Raw genomic sequence first — 23,042 nt, 5'->3', positions numbered from 1 at the left:
TTTCCATTGACTGAAGGTCATCCATACGAAAATTACATGGTTATTGAGTTTTACAGACGTGATTTGACTCAACTTGACCACTTCCCGGACTAAACTAATATTATGTAGCTGAAGGAAGAGATGAGAGAAGGAAAGTAAAGGGAAGGAACTGTTGATATCAGCTGCATCGGGAGTCTGCGCGAAATCAGTGACGCCGAGTGAAAATGTGTAACAGACCAGGACTCGAACCCAGGATCTGCTGCGTAGAAGACCGTTGCGTTGCACGCACTATCTCAGCATGTTCCCCTGACTAGAGCCGTCTACCTCTAGTCCCCGTTCATGTCCTCCATGCTCGCTAAGTTTAGATACCCACCGGAGGTCGAACGAAATGTTCATCTGCTGTGAAGGTTGTGGATTCATTGCCCATCGAGGTGGATCAGCTATATGAACATGTGGTGTCTGTTATAGCAATATTTAAATAAAAAAATGTTATAAACATTTGGCCACTATCAGACTGTGTGCAACAAATATAAGTAAAGTTTAGTTCATAAATAAATAAACAAGCGTTCTTGCACAAGTGAGCTCACGTTAAATGGCAAGAGATAGTCGTTATATATTGTTTAAAAAATTATTTAGGCAGAAGCGTCTTTTGGCCCTGTTTTCAAAGGTGGTATCAACTAACACATGGGATTCGCCACTTTTTAAATTACTATGATTTTGTAATCTGACAAAAATACTAGCATATTCATAAATAAATACACAAGTATGACAAGATATGAGATATTCATGCTGAATTCCTTTGCTGTGTTATTGTGTAGAATACGAAGTTGTGACAAAAATTTTGCGGAACAAACATAAAAGGCGTAATATTCTTGTTATTGTCTTCCGTTCAAAGACTGGTTTGATGCAGCTCTCCATGCTACTCTGTTCTGTGCAAGCCTCTTCATATCCTTCTGAATCTGCTTAGTGTATTCATCTCTTGGTATCCCTCTACGATTTTTACCCTCCACGCTTCCCTCCTGTACTAAATTGGTGATCCCTTGATGCCTCAGAACGTGTCCTACCAACCGATCCCTTCTTCTAGTCAAGTTGTGCCACAAATTTCTCTTCTCCCCAATTTTATTCAGTACCTCCTCGTAAGTTGCGTGATCTACCCATTTAATCTTCAGCATTCTTCTGTAGCACCACATTTCGAAAGCTTCTATTCTCTTCTTGTCCAAACTAGTTATCGTCCATGTTTCACTTCCATACATGGCTACACTTCATACAAATACTTTCAGAAACGACTTCCTGACACTTAGATCTATACTCGATGTTAACAAATTTCTCTTCTTCAGAAATTCTTTCCTTGACATCTCCAGTCTACATTTTATGTCCTCTCTACTTCGACCATCCTCAGTTACTTTGCTGCCCAAATACCAAAACTCATCTAGCCTCACTTCCTAATCTAATTACCTCAACATCACCTGACTTAATTGGACTCCATTCCATTATTCTCGTTTTGCTTTTATTGATGTTCACCTTATATCCTCCTTTCCAGACACTTTCCATTCCTTTCAACTGTTCTTCCAAGTCCTTTGCTGTCTCTGACAGAATTACGCTGTCATCGGCAAACCGCAAGGTTTTTAAAGTTGCATGTCCTCGGGAAAAATTATGGCTGTTGTTTCTCCTTGCTTTCAGCCGTTCACAGTACCAACACAGCAATGCTGTTTTGGTTGATGTTACAAGGCCAGTTCAGTCAATCATCCAGACTGTTGTCCCTGCAACTACTGAAAAGGCTGCTGCCCCTCCCCAGGAACCACACGTTAGTCTGGCCTCTCAACAGATACACCTCCATTGTGTTTGCACCTACAGTACGGCTATCTGCGTCGCTGAGGCATGCAAGCCCCCCCACGAACGGCAAGTTCCGTGGTTCACGGGGGAGGAAAAGACATAAGTCAATAAATAAAATATGTGTATATACAGAGCTTTCATGGATGATAGATATAGTGTAATGCTGTCATTTGAGATATCGTTTGTTGAAATCAAAATAAGCGTTTAAAAGTTATTTCACAGGTTCATTGCAAAAGTGTTTAGTCCCTCTAAAATATTAATATTTTTAGTTTTACAGACATCGAAAATATTGTCATTGGATGTGGCTCATTTCTCTGGTATTGGAGATGTATTCAGATTTGCTTTATTATGTAACTGTGATTTGTTGTCGAATTTCGCAGAGCTGTAAGAAGCCATCTTTCGGCTTGTCTGGCACTCTACCACTGCAGGGGTATTGCCTGTCCTTTTGTGTTCGACCATCGTCCAGAATACCCGTAATGGGATTTAGCCACTTCCTGTCAGCCACTGTACACGCACCTGGGCTCGCCGAGGCGCCTAGGCTGAGCTGGCGACGCCGAGCTCCAGCGCTCAGCCTCACAAACTCCATCTCATACCAGTTCCAGGTGGCCAATCGACCCGCCCACATATGCGTAACATTTCAACTGCTAGCAGCTGTCTTTCTATCAGACTAATTCCTTTCTGCCTTGTTGAGTTGTCTAGACACATAGGGCACAGGATGTTCCTTATCATCTAAATTTTAACTGAGAACGCAACCTAGCGTACTGTTACTACTGGGGCTACAACTTTGCTTCCGCCGTTTTGTCTCAAAGGTCGAGGCTTTATTGTGAGAATCTTACAAAAAAATTACGTTTCAAAGTGCTGGCCATCGCTGGCCACTACTTTCTCCCATCTTCCGGGCAGCATACAAATCCCGTGGCGGAAGAACTGGGCGTCTTTCGAGAAGATCCATGCATCGATCCAATTTTGCAATTGTGACAGGAAGCCCTGGGCAGCCAGGTCGTGTGCCATTGAACTAAAAAGTTGGTAATCAAAGGGAACACTGTCTGGAGAATACGGCGGGTGGGGTAGGACTTCCCATTTCAACGTTCCCAGGTATGTTTTGGCGGGTTTTGCGTCATGGGGTCGATCACTGTCATGCTGCAAAATCACCTTTTCATGTGTATCACTGTATTGTGGCCGTTTGTCTTTCAGTGGTCGGCTCCAACACATCAATTGCTTTAGGTAACGATCTCCTGTGATTGTTCCCGTCGGTTTCAGTAGCATCAAAAGCTTTCTCTCTTTCACGACTATGCCGGTCTTCAAAGTCAAAATCATCTTTCTTGAAGCATGGAAACCATTTTCTGCAACGTTCTGTCACTAACAGGCGTCTCATCATAGGTCTTACCCAGCTTTTTATGAGTCACAGCCGCACATTTCTTCATATCAAAGCAGAAAATTAAAACCTCCCGCAGATGACGAGAATTAGGCTCGTAAGTTGACTTATTCAGCCGAGAATAACTTTAAGATGCAATCAAAAATCGACTAATATTTTGATGACGTTATCCTCTTAAATGCCAAAGCTTACTGTATGACACTTACGACCTACGACTTGCGCCACTACTTTCAACTAATGCCGTCTACTGTAAAATGGCGGAAGCAAATTTGTAGACCTAATAGTATCACACAAAAGGACGAATTCGTTTTCGAAATCTTGGAATATCAGTACTGGAACCGATGTCATTTCCTTCTTCAACATCTCTTAATGCTATTAGGGAATCTGCTGCTTATTCTGTTTTTATAATTTTTTGCATCTATCAGTTCAATGGTTCAGCAATTTCTACAAACTCTTTAATGTATTTCCTATAGCAGTTCCATAGACCTGCAAACGACTGAAGTTGTTTGGTTGTCTGCAGTGTTGTGAAGCCCCGGACTACTGAAATTAACTGGGAATCAGTTTTTACACTTTCTGCACTAATTGCATGATCAAGACATTTAACTTTTGTTTGCTCAAAATGGCATTTCTCGGTATTGAGCGTTAGATGTGCTGTCTGTAGTCTGTTAAAGACTTCCTCTAAACGCTTGACACGTCCTTCCATGGTTCTTGAAAATACACTCATATTACACAGATAGACCATGCGTTTTTTAGGTTTGAAACCGCAAATTGCGGCATCCAATAGTCTCTAGAATGTAGCTGGTGTATTTTTGAGTCCAAATGACGCTCTCCGATACTGGTAATGACCTAACAATGCTGTGAAGGTAGTTTTTGGCCGGTCTTCTGGAACTACTTCTGGTTGTTGGTACCTGCTACTTAGACCCATTGTTGAAAGTATTTACATTGACCCAGATAGTCCAATGTCTCCACAGTATTGGGAACAGAATGTTGTCAGTGACGGCTTTGGCGTTAAAGTACCTGTAATCGCAACAGAATTTAAACGTTTTAGTGCATCTGCTGACTTCTTTGGAATAGCAACGCCATTAGCACTACATAGACGATGTTCTGTTATTCATTCTGCCAGTTCCTGATCAATAAATTTTTGGGAACACTTATGGTTTCCTACAGACTGGGGCGTTGTTACCTGTGGTTATATCATGCGTAATAGGCGTCGATGTTAAAGGACCGCTTGTGTTAAACAAACATAAAAACAATAGTGACAAAGCTTCCATCGCTTTCATCGCTACCTTGCAACTGACTCATTCACTTTCGTACGTAATTCAGATGCACCAACGGTTTTCTTGCGGCTCAGGTCATCACATGACCTATCTATGTCTTCTTCATGTAGAACATCTAAACTGGCAATCATCGAACCTTTTGGCAGACTGACATCGTTCATGTCAAAATTATCTATGTTAACAAGAACCATATACTCTTCATTTATACAATATTAACAATGCGTGCTATGCTTCTGCGTACCAAACTACATAATTTATCTGATTTTTCGCTGCTTTGTAGTGATTCTGCCACACACAAAACTTCTTGGGGTGCAATGGTACCTACGCGCATCCAAACCTACTTTCGTTTACGTGGTGCCACGTTATCATGGGAACCAATATTTAGCGTATATGTTCGCAAATGCACCTTTGTGATTGGTGTACTGTGCGATACTGCCTCGCTTGCAGTTGTTCCCAGTAGAAATAAAGTACTTCAATTGTTGTACCACGAAAGATCGATTATGGCATGACGTGTATCCAGAACGTGTAGTCCGAGAATCGCAGTATGGTGTGCGTACTGTAAGACCTTCGGTACACACACCATCAGATTAGTTGACTTGTCGCTCTAGCGAAGCAGGCGAGTGTCAGCAATATGTCTCGTGGTCTTATTGTGGCGTGTTTATCTTCTGCCGTTAGGTCAGACGATAGAAATGCCACTTGCACGCTTAGAGTAGCAGATTGACGGTGACCAACTTTAAACAGAACTTGATTCATTTTCACACACATTTATTAAAATAACAATCATAAACCTCACTTAACTTGATTCTGGGTGGTACAGGTATTTACAATTGACAATCTGAAGTTCAAATGGTTCAAATGGCTCTGAGCACTATGGGACTTAACTGCTGAGGTCATCAGTCCCCTAGAACTTAGAACTACTTAAACCTAACTAACCTAAGGACATCACACACATCCATGCCCGAGGCAGGATTCGAACCTGCGACCGTAGCGGTCGCGCGGTTCCAGACTGTAGCGCCTAGAACCGCTCGGCCACATCTGAAGTTCCTTTGGTCTTGGTACGGTAATCTTATTCTCACATATCTCTGATACTTGACAAAGTGTCTATAAATTTATCTTCATGGCTATGTACAGGAATATGATAATCTTATTAGGCGCAGACTGAAACTTGACTACAGACTAATGCAGACTGACTAATCGGAGGTCTGTACACTCGTTATAATACCTCGCGCGTTCAGGTATCACTGCGCGAGTGTGATCCGCGAGGAGAAAAGGTTCTACGTTAGCAGCAGTCTCATTGGCTGCGTTACATATAAATACGCGCATCGGCGGAAGCAGAATTTGGTCCGTCTCTAAGACAGCGCCATCTCGTAGTGCGGAGACGGACGAGCGCTGCGTCTGCGCTGTTGTGCTTAGCGGGGCGCGCTCTAGTGGGAAAGTTGTGTACGTGCTGACTACGCGGAACTATGTACACAACACGCCGAATAACCTTCCCCAACATTTGACAACAATCCCATATTCTACAATGATATTTTCACTCTACAGCAGACTGTGCGCTGATACGTAACTTGCTGGCAGACTAAAACTGTGTGTTGGACCGAAACTCGAACTCGGTACCTTTGCCTTTCGCGGCCAAGTGCTCTACCGATTGAGCTACCCAAGCACGACTCACGACCGCTCCTCACAGCTTTACTTCCGCCAGTGCCTCATCTCCAGTCTTACAAACTTCACGGAAGCTCTCCTGCGAAATGTGCAAGACTAGCTCTCGTACAAGAAGAGATACTGCGGAGACGAGGCTTAGCCACAGCCTGGGGGATGTTACCGGAAGGGGATTTTTCACTCCGCAGCGGAATGTGCGCTGATATGAAACTTCCTGGCAGATTACAACTGTTTGTCTGACCGAGACTCAAACGCGGGACCTTTGCCTTTCGCGGGCAAGTGTTCTAGTGCTCGAGTCTCGGTCCGGCACACAGTTTTAATCTGCCAGGAAGTTTCAACACTTCTATACACTCACGAAAACTCTTAGCTTCGAAGTTAAAGTCGAGCAGTGTTGTCCCTAATGACTTCTAATCATTATCACTTACTCCACATATCCTGTATCATAGAGACTTAAGTATCTTCCTACCCAAGAGGTCCTAACTAACGACTGACACGTTCGCACCTGGCTCTACTAAAAATTATGTTCCTTGCACTGTGCAATGCCTAACAAGCAGCTTTCCGTCTCTCCATGTCTTTGCAGTGTTCCGTTATACCGGGAATACCTTCCGACGGGCGTTGTGTTTAACAACCCATTTTTCTCGTGATGATTTCCTTGTTGATTGTTATGGAATCCCGCATCTTATGACCTACTTGGCCACGCTCATAACAATCGGGTTGGCGACATTGCTTCTGCAGATGACCCTTACGTCCACATCTGTAACAGTTAACGTCAGAAGAGAAGACCCGATGGCCATTATGCCCTTTCGGAGCAATATCTATCTCCTCCAACCATATGGTGATCCTAATAGCTTCGGACCGGTCAGATGGATTCCTATCCTGACTTTCCGTGCATATCTGCGGAGATACACCGTAAGAAAACATCGAAAGCCCCATTTTTCAGTTTCACGCAAGGTAACTGCATCAACTGCATCCGTTTCTGCTCTTTGCGTCAGCTAGTATGTTAATGTATTTAGCTTCGATATTCGGTCTGAACAAGGTTCCACTGACACATTCGTCTTCTGCACTAAACTGCTCAGTGACTCCCTCAAACATCTCGTGCTGTTTTGTTAACGTAGCGCTGTCGCGAACCATTAGCTAACTCCTGGAACTTTCCTGCCTCACTAAGTACCGCATGATACATTACATATGCTTTAGCTTCACCCATTAACCGTAAGTTAGCCATGCGCAAACATGGTTCAGTAGTCAAATCGCACAAACTCATCGGTAGCTAATACATATTTAATGAACACAAGAACATGCTCAGTTGCTTTTCCTGAAAAAGGCGTTATTAAATTTGCTACCTGCAGGCAAAGGGGAGAGGAGAGAAGGGTCCACTTAACGCGATCTTCGCTTCTCCTGACCCTGACTGCAATTCTTGTACCACAGCACGTAGCGTCTCAACTTGCTTACGCAGGTCTTCATTTTCTGCTCTTCGTTTTTACTCACTGTGTTAAGACTGTGACAGTTTCACACTTAGTAGCAGCATGCATTTCCACCACTTTTTTGATTCTACTAGTGCTGTTAAAAAATAAAATGTGGGGAAAATACTCTTATACTACACACAACAACAAAACAAAACAAATTACACTACTGGCCATTAAAATTGCTACACCAAGAAGAAATGCAGCTGATAAACGGGTATTCATGGCACAAATATATTATACTAGAACTGACATGTGATTACATTTTCACGCAACTTGGGTGCATAGATCCTGAGAAATCAGTACCCAGAACAACCACCTCTGGCCGTAATAAAGGCCTTGATACGCCTGGTCATTCAGCCAAACAGAGCTTGGATGGCGTGTACAGGTACAGCTGTCCATGCAGCTTCAACAAGATACCACAGTTCATCAAGAGTAGTGACTGGCGTATTGTAACGAACCAGTTGGTCGGCCACCATTGACCAGATGTTTTCAATTGGTGAGAGATCTGGAGAATGTGCTGGTCTGGGCAGCAGTCGAACATTTTCTGTATCCAGAAAAGCCCGTACAGGACTTGCAACATGCGGTCGTGCATTATCCTGCTGAAATGTAGGGTTTCGCAGGGATCGAATGAAGGGTAGAGCCACGAGTCGTAACACGTCTGAAACGTAACGTCCACTGTTCAAAGTGCCGTCAATGCGAACAAGAGGTGGCCGAGACGTGTAACCAATGGCACCCCATACCATCACACCGGGTGATACGCCAGTATGGCGATGACGAATACACGCTTCCAATGTGCGTTCACCGCGATGTCGCCAAACACGGATGTGACCATCATGATCGCAGGCGCTCCCGTCTGTGATGCAACGTCAAGGGTAACCGCAGCCATGGTCTCCGAGCTGATAGTCCATGCTGCTGCAAACGTCGTCGAACTGCTCGTGCAGTTGGTTGTTGTCTTTCGAACGTCCCCATCTGTTGACTCAGGGATCGAGACGTGGCTGCACGATCCGTTTCAGCCATGCGGATAAGATGCCTGTTACCTCGACTGCTGGTGATACGAGGCCGTTTGGATCCAGCACGGCGTTCCGTATTACCCTCCTGAATCCACCGATTCCATATTCTGCTAACAGTCATTGGATCTCGACCAACGCGAGCAGTAATGTCGCGATACGATAAACCGCAAAATGCGTACCATCACGTTTCCGACTTTTATAAAGGTCGAATTGTAGCCTATCGTTGAATATGCCATCGCAGACGCTCCTGTCTGTGATGCAGCGTCAAGGATAACCGCAGCCATAATCTCCGAGCTGATAGTCCATGCTGCTGCAAACGTCGTCGAACTGTTAGTGCAGATGGTTGTTGTCTTTCGAACGTCCCCATCTGTTGACTCAGGGATCGAGACGTGGCTGCACGATCCGTTACAGCCGTGCGAATAAGATGCCTGTTATCTCGACTGCTAGTGATACGAGGCCGTTGGGATCCAGCACGGCGTTCCGTATTACCCTCCTGAACCCACCGATTCCATATTCTGCTAACAGTCATTGGATCTCGACCAACGCGAGCAGTAATGTCGCGATACGATAAACCGGCGCCAACCCTGTGTGAATGCTCTGAAAAGCTAATCATTTGCATATCACAGCATCTTCTTCCTGTCGGTTAAATTTCGCGTCTGTAGCACGTCATCTTCGTGGTGTAGCAATTTTAATGGCCAGTAGCGTACAATCGTATGGGGTATTAAGCGAAATTTGTGACTAGACTGAAGATCTCTTAGCAAGAAGGGAGCATCCCGTAAGAGGTTCGAAGAGTCATTGACAGACTTTTGCAAATGATACAGTTATGTATAATGAATAACTTTCCGAAAAAAAATTAAACATTGTCAGATATTGATAAGATTCCAAAGACTAGAAACTTGCTTCAAAGTTTCATAAATATAAAATTGTGCGTTTCACAAAATGAAGAAACTTAGTACCTTATGACTACAATATCAGTAACTTACAACTGGACTCAGCCAGTTCATACAAATACCGAGTTGTACCAAGTCGTATTGATATGAAGCGGAACAATCACATAGGATGTACCATAGTTAAATAAGGTGGCAGACTTCAGTTCATTCGTATGTTACTAATAAAATACGGTAAAGTCTGTGGGACCTGTGCCAAACAGGACTAAAAGGGTATTGATGTTTAGAATCAGTAGCAGCACAAATGGTCACAGGCTTGCTAGATCCCTCGGAGACCATCATAGAGATGCAGGGATATTTAGCCATTATCATGGCTAGAGGTAAGATTAGGCAATTTTAGTGTTATGTCCCATGGGAGTTGCTAAATTTTATCTTGTGCACTTATTAGCACTCAGTTTCTAAAGACTGCGTTGGATCTTGCCCACTCGTCTCGTATAGAGAGTGCCTAAGGGATGCTGCGTTCTCGGAATGCTATACAACTATTCAAGCAAATAACATTAGTAGTTTTATTTCTGTAAAGCAAATTGACACTACTTTAGTTGTATTTACAAATGTGTCGCAAATGACATGCAAACAGTAAGAGTCTTCACTATAGACAAAGTCGAAGTAAGCACTTGATGTGGATCACTACAATGTGTTCTGCGAGTGCCAGTCTACAACCGTCCAGTGATGTCAGCATACGGAGCCGATCTGAGCGCTAACGTCCGGCCGAAGCTGGCAGGAGCGGCGCTTATATTCACTTCTTGCAGAGGTCGCTCCTGGCGCAGCACGGTCCTTGTCAGCGGGCTGTTTGCTGACGTTTCCTCACAGCCTTCTCTGGTATTCGTCCTCTTCGTTCCATCGCTTGTCGTTACGCTAGAACGTTCCTCCGCGCCAAAGCGACGGGCCGTCGTCTTGTAGGGAGTGCGACTAGGGCGGGGGATGCAGGAGTGCGGGAGCAACGTCGGGCAGGAAGCTGTGACTGCAGGGGACGTCAGGCTTCTGGCTATACCCCGCCATCTGGCCTGCGCTTTAGCGGAAACGTCCCCCGGAAAACGACCAGAAGGGTACGCATCCACTTCCTGCTTCCATGAACAAGATGAAGAAGGCGGCGACTCCTGCAGTGTGGGTGGGACGAGAGGAGGTGGAGGAGGCGAAGGCTCCGTCTCCATAGGGTCATCCTGCGGTGTCGTGAAGACACCCTCTGGCGGCGGCTGTGGCCGCGCTGTCCTCTGGACCTGGCAATCTGGGGGGGATTGAAAGATCATCGTGTACATAACAGAGGCAAAATTGATTTTGATGGCGGTGCTGCAAGGCATCTGGGCGTGAACCGAGATACATGCAAGCGCCATGTCGACGGACGATCTCGCTTCACGCCCACCGTCTGCTGCGGCTAAAATTCCTGTAAAAGACAATATTATGCGGCACGAAGCTACACTTGCGGCTTTCCTTCGGCGCTGGATGCTGAGGAGGGTGGAGCAGGTGGAGCAGTGTCCGATGGCGGCGGCCGTGAAGCAGTTCGTCCGGGGATGGTCCATCTCGTGGGTGCAAACATATGAGGCGAGAAACAGTTGCAATGCTTGATCCATGGTGTGTGCGGAGCGAAGTTTGGCCATCTGCTGCTCGAATGTATTGACAAAACGTTCCGCTTCGCCGTTTGACTGTGAATGGAACGGTGCACTAGTTAGAAGCTGTATGCCATTGCGTTCGCAGAGTGTTTCAAATTTATTTGACGTGAACTGAGGGCCGTTGTCTGACACTATTTCTTCAGGTAAACCTTCGAGGCAAGAAATCTATGACAACACCTCAGTTTAGCTATGTGACGTTGTCGAGTTCATTGGCACATCAAAAGGAAACTTGCTACACGACTCAACCACAATCAACCAACGAGTGTTCCAGAAAGGTCCTGCAAAGTCTGTGTGCACACGTTGCCATGGCGATTGCGACTTAGGCCAAGAGAGAATTTTGTGACGGAGCAGACTGATTTTCCGCACTTGCGTGACACTGTTACGTCATCTGTTTTATTTGGACGTCAGTACAGTGTCGACGCGCAAACTGTTCAGTTCCAACAATCCCCCTGTGTCCTTGGTGAAGTGACTGCAACACTTCTTTTTGCAAAGGTTTAGGAATTAACACACGTGACTGGCCATTGTCATTTTGAACAAGAATTGCACCTTTCTGTACAGGTAGGCTATGCCGACGTGCAAAGTATAGGCGTACTACAATGAGTGAGGCCAAGATGTGCGAATGTATGTTAGCAAATTGTTCCAATCTGGATCAGCTTCCGTGGCCTGTGCAATTTTCCTTTAGTTCAGAGGAAATGACTGAAACAATTCAGAATCCTGAGCATCGATGTGACAACAAGATGCAGCAGAAGCGTCAAAGTCAGTATCAGGGCCAATCGGAAGACGTGAAAATGCGTCCGCATTACCATGTTGAACTGTCGGACAATACACTATCTCGTACTGGTTCTGAGGCAACAGCAAAGCCCATAGTTCCAATTTTTCGGCAGTTCGTAGAGGAGCCGGTTTAGTCGGATGAAACAAGGACTGCAAAGGCTTGTTATCCGTAGAATTTTCTGCCATACAAATAATGGTGGAATTTGCTCTCTAAGTTTTTGAAAAGCTACTTGGCACTCATCTGCCCAAACAAGGGGGACATTCTTGCGACGCACGACGCAAGCGATGCAACGGAGCTGCGATTTGTGCAGCATTCAGTATGAATCCAATATAATAGTTCATTTTCCCTAAAACTGACTGCAATTCTGTGATATTGCGAGGAACTGGTTGGAAGTGAGATGAAACAGAGGTATCCACATGGGAGAAAGTGAAATAAGGATGTTTTGCGGATATTTGACGGTGATGTACAGAAGTATGGAAAGGAGACTAGCGAAAAACATGGGATTATTCAAACCGCCAGATATTTTGGAGAACAGTCGTGAGGAACAGACTGAATCTCCAGTAGTCGAGGCAAGAGGAATGGAGTAGTTTGAGCGGCTCAATATGCTGATGGGGCGGATGATATCACTCATTTCAGGTTTTGTGAGAGGGAATTTTGCCTTGAAAGTGTCGCCTGACGGTCACGCTCTGTTGCACTGAAGAATAGCTACTGCGTACACGTGGCAGAACATGAATAATGAACCACTATATTTATTATGAAGCCCTTAATTTTATTATTATTGTGTCCATACGACTTTGAGGTGTATTTTCATTAAATTGCAGTTTTTATTATTCCGAAATGATCATTGTTCCTAAATCACTTCTATATTATCACCTAGAAGATGCATAAAACGACTACGAAAGTTTATTGTTACTATTAATTTCTCCATGCGCTCCACAACTGTTTGTTTAATTAATGAAAAGGCTGCTCCAGCTGCTCTGTCGAACTTTATTTAGTCCACTGCCGTTTGAGTTTTTTGTTAAGCCATTCTCAAGGGGATCTGAAACTGTCTTACATCAAACAGTTGTATACAGGTATATAATTGTACACTCTAAGACAAAAAGAGAAAGATGCACCACGAAGGAGTTAGACAAATTGATCTCATATTCATTGTCATACAGGTATCGACGGAAAATGGAAAACAGTAAAATTTGGTTGCCGATGGATGAATGTGTGACGCTGCAGCGCAATTTCACAATGCGGCTGGGAAGGTTAGTAAACAGGGGACATGACGCTACGAGAGCATAAAGTCTTTGGGAATTGCATTCCGTGCACTCAGTTGGGCAATAAATTTGCCTCGCAGACAGACGTATGGACAATACACACAGATATCAGCATTTGACAGAGGACGTGTAGTTGGGCTCAAAAAAGCCAGTTGGAGTAACCAGCGAATCACTTGACATTTGAATAGAAGCGATGCCCCTATTCATCGATGTTGGCACGAATGGGTGAACCACGGCTGAACGCAGCGGCAAGAAGGAAGCGATCGACCTAGAGGGGGCCGGCCGGTGTGGCCGAGCGTTTCTAGGCGCTTCAGTCTGGAACCGCGCGACCGCTACGGTCGCGGGTTCGAATCCTGCCTCGGGCATGGATGTGCGTGATCTCCTTAGGTTAGTTAGGTTTAAGTAGTTCGAAGTTCTAGGGGACCGATGACCTGAGCTGTTAAGTCCCATAGTGCTCAGAGCCATTTGAACCCATTTGATCTAGAGGGACGAGAGAACGAGAGGACCAAGCAACTGTCAGAGAAATACTCAGACCCCAAGATTCAACATTATCACCACCCGACGTGCAACTGGTGCTTCAGTGACTACGATAAACATTAATAGGTGGCTCATAGAAAGGGGGAGGGAGGTGAGCTCATGGCACCCCTTGTGCCGATTGCCATTGACCTGTGTACACCAGTCAAACCGTCTGCAGTGGTGTAGGGCACAATCAAATTGGAATCTCATTGAGTGGAGTGTAATTGTCTTCAGTGGTGACTCCTGGTTCCAATTGAGCCCCGATCACCAGCGAAGATGGGTCAGGGGTCAGGAGACGCCCCGCACAGCTGTGGGATACCAACCTGACTGTCGTCCGCCGCGGGCCGACAACCAGGAGTGATGGTCTGCTATGCCATTCTCTTTCATAGTAGGACACAGGTTTTCATCGGCGCCATCCTTACAGTACAGCAGTACGACGACGATATTCCACGCCCCGTTTTGTTGCCCTTCATGGTAAGCCATCCTAGGCCTATATGTCAGCAAGATAATGCCAGCTTACGCAGGGCGAGAGTTTCTACTGCTTATCTTCGTGCATACTAAACCCTACTTTGGCCAGCAAGCCCTCTGGATCTCTCCCCATCTGAGAAAGTTTGGAGCATTACGGACTGAGCCCTACAATGAGATCGGGATTTTGAGGATCTAACGGGCTAATTGCACAGAATTTGGCGCGATATCCCAATCAATGCCAAACCGAATAACAGCTTGCGTAAGAAGAAGAGGTGGACCAATGCGTTATTGACACGCTTAGTTAGTGAAGCTCTTTCTCTTCAGCAATTTAACCAATTTTTCTGAAATAATAATCATTTGTTTATCTGTAGATGTAGATCACATCTACTGATTTCCGTTCCATTCGGATGATTCCTTCGTGGAGCTTCGTTTTTTATGTCTTAGAGCGAATTATACAGCCTCAGACGACTAATTCTCACGATATCATTAGACAAGCAAACTTTTAAATCTACCAGCTTCTTTTTATAACTTTTGGACATTATTTCTAACCCGCAAGTTTTATAGTCCATCTGTTCATAAACATATGGGAACCTTGTTTTCTCCATCTTCAGTTATGTACTCCAAACATTTACCGTATGTATAGCAACTTCAGATGCAACTTCGAATGGCTTAACAAAATAAAGCTGAAATCGGCAGTGAACTACATAAAATTCTACAGAGCAGATGGAGCGACTTCTTCATTAATTTATTGTTACTGTTTTATTTTTCATTTGCGTTCTATGCCCAACTAAATCCTTGATCAGAATAACAATGTGATCGGCAGTCTAGTACAGCTCAGAGTCGAAATGGGGTGACACTGCCACATCGCAGTAACTCACGCTCGTAATATTCCCACAGTAGTAACAGCTGTGCAGTGCCATACAGGGCACATTTGCACACTACCCTATTTACGCCTTTTATTCAATTCTTTTCGCAGCGTCATAATGGGCTTGACATTTCCACTGCCGGCTTCAGCTATTCTTAAACGTTCCACGCACATAAACAACGAAACGGAACCGGAGCTATTAAGACATTGGCCGCAAGTATCCTTTGCTGCAGACTGGTAAGTGACGCCTGAGGTGGCGGCGTGAAATGGCAGTGATGAACAGGACAGAAAGTGGGACCCATGTTATTCCCCGAATGGTGTCGCTGTGATGGCTGTTCTCTAAAAACTGGATTTAAATTACTTTGTTGTTCTGATCTAGGAAGCTCTCTCTCACACGCACACACATGATACGGTGCTCTCATCACCAGTCACAACATTTCGCAGCAGTATAGATGAATAGAAGAAATGAGGAATAAAAACATCAAATTTAAGATCGTTTTAAATATATTGACAGGCAGAAAAGAGGAAATGAATAACCTTTAGGTATTTAATAGAAGGAAACACAGACATAGGAAAATAATGCTGAAATAGAAACTTTTCCCAAACTATGTAAGACTGTAGCTTTGCGACTGTTACTGTTGTTATCCTAGCTCCTATGTCGAAATTATTTCTGGGAAATGAACGTCCTGCCAAACAAAACACTACAGGATACTCTTTCTTTTACATAGTAACCTATATTGCTTTTCAACACACCCTCATATATACACTATATGATTAAAACTATGCGGACACCGGGCTGAAAATGACTTAAAAGTTCGTGGCGCCCCCCATCGGTAATGCTGGAATTCAATATGGTGTTGGCCCACCCTTGGCCTTGATGACTACTTCCACTCTCGCTGGCATACGTTCAATTAGGTGCTCGAAGGTTTCTTGGGGAAAGGCAGCCCATTCTTCACGGAGTGCTGCACTGAGGAGAGGTATCGATGTCGGGCGGTGAAGCCTGGAACGAAGTAGGCGTTCCAAAACATCCAAAGGTGTTCTATAGGATTCAGGTCAGGACTCTGTGCAGGCCAGTCCATTATAGGGATGTTGTTGTCGTGTAACCACTCCGACACAGGCCGTGCATTATGAACAGGTGCTCGATCGTGCTGAAAGATATAATCGCCATCCCTGAATTGCTCTTCAACAGTGGGAAGCAAGAAGGTGCTTAAAACATCAATTTAGGCCTGCGTTGAGATAGTGCCACGCGAAACTACAAGAAGTGCAAGCCCCTTCCATGAAAAAAACGACCACACAATAACACCACCGCTTCCGAATTTTATTGTAGGCACTGCAGATGACGTTCACCGGGCATTCTCCATACCCAAACCCTGCCATCGGATCGCCACATTGTGTACCGTGATTCGTCACTCCACACAACGATATCCCACTGTTCAGTCGGCCAATGTTTACGCTCCGTACACCAAGCGAGGCGTCTTTTGGCATTTACCGGTGTGATGTGTGCCGTGTGAGTAACCGCCTGACCATGAAATCCAAGTTTTCTCACCTTCCACCCAACTGCCATAGCACTTGCAGTGGATTCTGATTCAGTTTGGAATTCACGTGTGATGATCTGGATATATGTCTGCCTGTTACAAATTACGACCCTCTTCAACTGTCAGCGGTCTCTGTCAGTCAAGAGACGAGGTCGGCCTGTACGCTTTTGTGCTGTACGTGTCCCTTCACGTTTCCACTTCACTATCACATCGGAAACAGTGGACCTAGGGATGTTTAGGAGCGTGGAAATCTCGCGTACAAATGTATGACACAAGTGACACCCAATCATCTGACCACGTTCGAAGTCCGTGAGTTCCGCGGAGCGCCCCATTCTGCTTTCTCACGATATCTAATGACTACTGAGGTCGCTGATATGGAGTACCTGGCAGTAGGTGGCAGCACAATGCACCTAATACGAAAAAAGTATGTTTTTGGTGGGTCTCCGGATACTTTTGATCACATAGTGTACATACATTTGTATAATATATGTGGAATTTTTTTTTTTCTGTTTCACTTTTAGCAGTATACCATGCATATTTCATTTTATTAGAGACATATTTGTGCATTAAATAGTTAAAATACTATCACACACAGAACAAAGGTTACACTATTTACAGACACGACTTTTCTCTATAAAGTACCCGTAACTGACGACTGTGTCTACATTAATGACATCCAGCCACTAGTAAGATAGATTTGTCAAATCTTGAGTGCAGCGAATCCCACACAAGGTGGGGTTATCACTAAGAAGAAGAAGAAGAAGAAGTAGAAGAGACATATTTGTGCGTGGTCAATTGTCGTTATGTTTCTTTCTTTCACACCTCCATACAAGATGTTCCAACATGCTCTGGTAATAGGCCTAGCGTCGAATTTTAGTGATATGTTCTGATTATACATTCCTTTTGTTAATTTTCCTCATTTTGGTAGGGGAGGCAGAGGCTAATTCAAATTCAAAAAGAACAATTCAAACAAACTGTAGCTGAAAACCTATTTTACACTATGCTTTACTTCAATGTTGACTTAGTAGAATATGTGGCACTGCATTGGAAGAAATTGTCTACTTCCATAAAATCAAAATACGATTATTTTAATTTCAGGACACGGCAGGACAAGAAAGATATAGGACGATCACTACAGCATACTATCGAGGTGCCATGGGCTTCATACTGATGTATGACATCACCAATGAAGAATCTTTCAACAGTGTTCAGGACTGGTAAGTAAACAACACCAGCAAATAAAACAGCCATCTTGTGTGATGGTAAGAATATAAATAGAACTGTCGTATCTGTTTGTGCATCAGACCACACAGTCCTTAAGAGACTTCATTAGCAGTAGGAAACAATACACAGTTGTGACATGGTTGTTAGCTTGTAACATAAGGAGAAACATAGCGCAGAGCATTTTTCATAATCATGAAATCAGTACAATGTGGTTTTGTACTGTTGCATAATGATATGGTAGGTGCAGTTAAATGAGTCTGATTGCAAGTGACTTTAGACTTCTGATCTTAAGGACTACAACAGGAAACTCAAATACGTCAGTTGGTAGATACAGAACACAACATTCCTTCTGTTCGGTAAACAAAGTCCCATGAAAATTATTGCATACTTAAGTTCAACATGATATGAATCTAAAACATGTTTTTATATGTTTCTTATAGTTAAAATTAAACTAAACACATTCTAAAATACGCTAAAAACTTTAAGATCATAGCTGTTTTAGAGAACTGCATTGCTGACTGTAAGGGCAAATGTTTTCTTGTTTAACTGAGTGAGTGGGAATGTCCTTCAGTTATCTAGTTATATCTAAACTGGAAAGTAATTTCTTGCTGCTATTTAAACAATTTTCATAACAAGTTGATTCAGAAAACTCATAAAATCTAAAAGAAATTGAAACCATTATCCGTTCGTCCTGAAGTCAACCACATGAAGAATAAGGTCTTTTGAAAAAATTAAACAGATTAATGAAAGTTTTTAGGACTAAAATATAGTAAACTTCAAGACTATGCACGGGTACCACACCAATTTTCTAGTTTTTGCCATAATTTAAGATCAAGTTACAAGAATCTGATTAACCAGAATTATAGGAAAAGAAATCTAAGAACTAATGAAATACCCTCAATATCAGTGATATGCATCATGACCAAAAGATCCAGTTGTTGAAAGATCATTGTTTTCTTCTACTTTCGGAACTACAAGAGCAAACAAATACAATATCATGTTCCACAGTTGCTATATTTTTTAAAATGTAGCTCCATCACTAGTCCTAGACACAAAATTTTGTTAATAGTTATTTGGTTATCGAACCAGTGAGGCACATCACACATAAATTTATACTCTTTCCTCTGAGGCTAATCCTGTGTATTTTGACCTTACTGAGCATGCAGGATTAGGAATAACTTTGACTTCCAAACAAAAACATGTGTAACATGATAGGTACCTCTCTTCCATTCTGAATCAGTGATTCAAAAAAATAAATAAATAAATAAATTGGAATGAGGATCATTGTTTTCGTTTACATGTATCTTGTACATGATTTTCCACTGCTTATCACAACATAGGACTTCATGTTCAATTGCACAACTCCACAAATTTTGAATTTTTTACTTGTTTCGATAAAATATAGATAAAGTAGACTAGAGGAAATCTGACTGCTGAGTATAAATGATGTGTACATAAAAGTACTACTGTTGATTTGGATTCTGTATGTTTCTGGGGTTTCCAGTAATAGTGCAAATAGTACTGCACAGTCAGAATTTTCCTTTAGTTGTGAATTAATAGTCACAGTAATAGAGATATAAACATTTTGTAGTGATGTAAGCCCAATATAAAGAGAAGTATCTTATGAATACAAATAAGGTACAATTTACTATGTGAAATAAGCAGAGGCCACACTGCATCCTACACTGTAGGGACGGATTTCAAATGTGAGTGGCAAGAACTCATTAAAAAATTGAATGTTATATTTTTGATTTGCAGTACAGTACACTTTAGAATATATAAACCATATTGTTGCTATCTGCGTAGTTTTGTCAGTTACATTGTGAAATACTCTCTCTCTCTCTCTCTCTCTCTCTCTCTCTCTCTCTCTCTCTCTCACACACACACACACACACACACACACCACAAAGAGAGACCCACCATATTCTGTCATATTAGAAAGAAAGTAAGTTGAATGGATATGTAAGTAATAGCATTGTGAAACGAACTGCTCTAGAACATTACACTGTAACAGGATACTAATAAACATTTATGATTGTATAAATATTATAAAAAACTCTATTGCCTAATGATGTTTCTAACTAATCAAATAATTTAAAAGCAGTAGGAAATAATGATGCGCAGATTAGTCTCCCTGAGATGTTAATTGCTGATATTGAAATGTATATTACAGGCAATGTTTTAACATGTCCAGAATTAAAATCCTGAGTACAGCTCTATGATCCATAGAACATTAGTCAAACTTCTAAATAATGTGCTTTATTTAGCCCAGTCAGTGCAACACTATGGTTTAAAATTGTGGAGCAAAGCAGATAACAGTTGCAAGGAAAAGATATGCATAGATCACGAGAGAGTAATATCTGAGTGATGTAAATACAGAAACCATTTGTATGTATGTCATAAAATGAATCATAACACATCAGTTATATCACATTCCTTTATTCAGATGCTTGTCAGGTATGTAAACAAGAAAGTTGTTAAGTAGTTAACCTGTTTACAATACAACTTCCACCCTGTGTACGTGCATACATCAGTACAGTTATCTTCCGCCCCCCCTCTCAATAATGTAAACAATTATCAAATATTTAAGTAAAACGTTTATTAAGTGTATATGATGATTACCCTACTTTCTTTCTTATATGCTTGATTTTAATGACACTGGGAAATGCTTCTAGAGTTCATTCTGCTTATTTTATTTAATGTCTCCATTTTTCCTGCAGGGTGACTCAAATAAAAACATATTCTTGGGACAACGCACAGGTAATCCTAGTTGGAAATAAGTGTGACATGGAAGATGAAAGAGTAATCAGTTTTGAAAGAGGAAAGCAACTTGCAGAACAACTGGGAATTGAATTTTTTGAAACATCAGCTAAGGAGAACATTAATGTGAAAGTAAGTTATTGTTACCTTTAATAATTTTATATATAAACGATGGACACAATTCATTAGTGTGTTATACAGGGTGGCGCAGTGCTGACTGACACAATTTGACCTCGACTGTTGTGCATGCGCAGTAGCTCGTATTGAGTGGCAGAGAGGTGAAGCTTAAGGAAGAGGAGGCTTATTGGCAAGTGCTGTGTCTTCCATAAAACACACAAACTCGATTGCAGTCGACTAGCTTCAAGTGACACCAGCAACTCCCACGAATACGACTAGATGCTGTTTCAAAATTCAAGCACATTGAGGTTCTCTCAAAAACGTGCTGGTATTGGCACAATTAACTGTACTAAAATGACCAAAAACGTCATATTGGTGTTTTGCTGCTTTCATATTATAATATCGTCATATGTTAGTATGTAGTTGCAAGGTTATGGCTTATTCAAAATTTATCAGTGAATGACATATTGGCGGCAAAATCCATCAGGATATACTAAGATGAAAGACATTCTCAAAAGCTGTAGGAGTTCTCCATATCGATTGTGTCGTAGTTAGGGGCATGGAGCTACGAAATGGATAGGGGCACGTTGATGTACTGCTATTTAGTTTTTTTAAGCAGAGAAATGCTACTGTTGGGGCACAAGAAGGCAAATATGTCGCTCTTTAAAAACTCTTATAGGAAAGTGGGGAATCACCTACCTCAGTCCTCGTAACACCTTTCTCAACAAAAATTTCTACTTGAGAATTTATTCGCGCTTTTTTAACACACAACATTCTAAGTCCTTTCAGCCAGCCTCTTTTTATATTTAAGTCTTCATACTCAGCATCTCCCTCTCACTGCCACTGTCTATGTATGTCTCTCTCCCACTGTCTCCTTTTCCTTCCGTTGATTACATTGTATACCACTGCCACTGTCTTCTCTCTCACTTATCCTGTCTCCTTTTGTCTTTATTTTCCACTGTTACTGTCTTCCCATATCACAGAAGCTCAAAAATTCTGGGGCTCCAACCTATTTCTTCTCCTTTACCTACTTGTTTAAAATTTTGGTCCAAAATTCTGCCTCCCCTATACCTACATGTTAAAGTTCACTAGTCTGGGAGGGTCTCTTTCTCTCAGCATAAAAAACCGCGAATATGTTCGCATGTCAAAATTTCTGGAGAGGGAGGCGGAATGAGGATTGAGCCAGCTGGTTCGCAACTTCCCTGTCAGACAGGACATGAACATATCCGCTACTTTGTGTATTTTTCAGCTGGTTCCCTTCTTTTCCCTGGTACAGCAGGGGGTGTTGCTTATATGAAACGTATTGTATAGGTCAATAATGTTTCGACTGTTTACTTATATACTTCAACACATTTGTATACTTTAACACATATAAGAATCAGATAAGTACGCATAATATAAGGTTGAGATAAAATCGTTTGCTTCAAATTTTTTTCTGGAGACTTTGCTCCTCGATTACAATTCATTAAAAATATCCAGCTTATGATTTGTTTGTCAGAAGAGTTAAAAAAGTTATCGGAAATACTTTTCCGCCTTAACAGTCTTTCCAGTCTTAAACAATTTTTGACAGTCGTTTTAAGTCCTTTTCCGGTATATTAATACCCCTTCTAGCCAATTTCATGCCACTGCAGTACCACCTTGGACATATTTCTATAGGTGTGAAGTGTCCATTACACAGAGACAGCGAGACATACAGTTTTATCAGTGAACGAATTCTTACTAAAAACGTAGTTCGACTATCTCAGAACTCTTTTGATTACCATAAAACACTTGCTATGTGTTCTCTACTTAAGCTAAAACTACATTTACGACTCAGACCAGATATTACGTGCATATTTTAGGTGCATAAGCGCAGAAAATTTTAACTTATGGATGTCGGTAACGGATAATGCAATCGGAAAAAGTATCAAGGTTTCCCAACATCATCTTAAGAATCTATGGTAAACATTTCGACGATTTGACATGAATAGAAATTATATAAGTGGCTATCCCTACAACTGATACTTTTGCTACCAAATAATTACATCCGGAAAAACATATCTTTGTAAGTAATCCATGGCAGGACTCGTGCAGAATGAAGCATTAACTGGATGTACTCTTGCTGTTTTATTGCTATTAAATGAAACAATGCACACGTTATCATCTAACATCATGGCTGTCCAAAATAAGACTGCTTAAACACTAAAGATGTAACAAATATCACTATTCTTTATTCTGATATATATATATTCTGTAAAGACGTGTTTATCACAGAAAGAACGCATTTCCTGACTCATGTTTATTGGACTTACTTTTCTTGTTTTGATGAGTACTACCAGCTCTGAAAGTATTCGACACTTTTTTGAACATCATCATTATATATTTCAGTCGCATCCTGCT

At 42.3% G+C, this 23,042-nt stretch overlaps 1 protein-coding gene across 1 annotated transcript in view; it reads left to right on the top strand.

The window, feature by feature from the left end:
• Nucleotides 1-23,042, top strand: part of LOC126248811 (ras-related protein Rab-3) — an 831,249-nt gene that overhangs the window by 774,975 nt on the left and 33,232 nt on the right. Inside the window, exons 4-5 of the mRNA XM_049950221.1 lie at nucleotides 17,661-17,779; nucleotides 20,507-20,678. Of these exons, the coding sequence (XP_049806178.1) occupies nucleotides 17,661-17,779; nucleotides 20,507-20,678 (291 nt within the window). The remainder of the gene's footprint in view (nucleotides 1-17,660; nucleotides 17,780-20,506; nucleotides 20,679-23,042) is intronic.

The sequence above is a fragment of the Schistocerca nitens genome, chromosome 3 (genome assembly GCF_023898315.1).
Source record: "Schistocerca nitens isolate TAMUIC-IGC-003100 chromosome 3, iqSchNite1.1, whole genome shotgun sequence".
In the NCBI taxonomy this organism is placed as follows: domain Eukaryota; kingdom Metazoa; phylum Arthropoda; class Insecta; order Orthoptera; family Acrididae; genus Schistocerca; species Schistocerca nitens.
The sequence above is the reverse complement of the archived record's forward strand: the minus strand, read 5'-3'. Positions and strand labels throughout refer to the sequence as shown.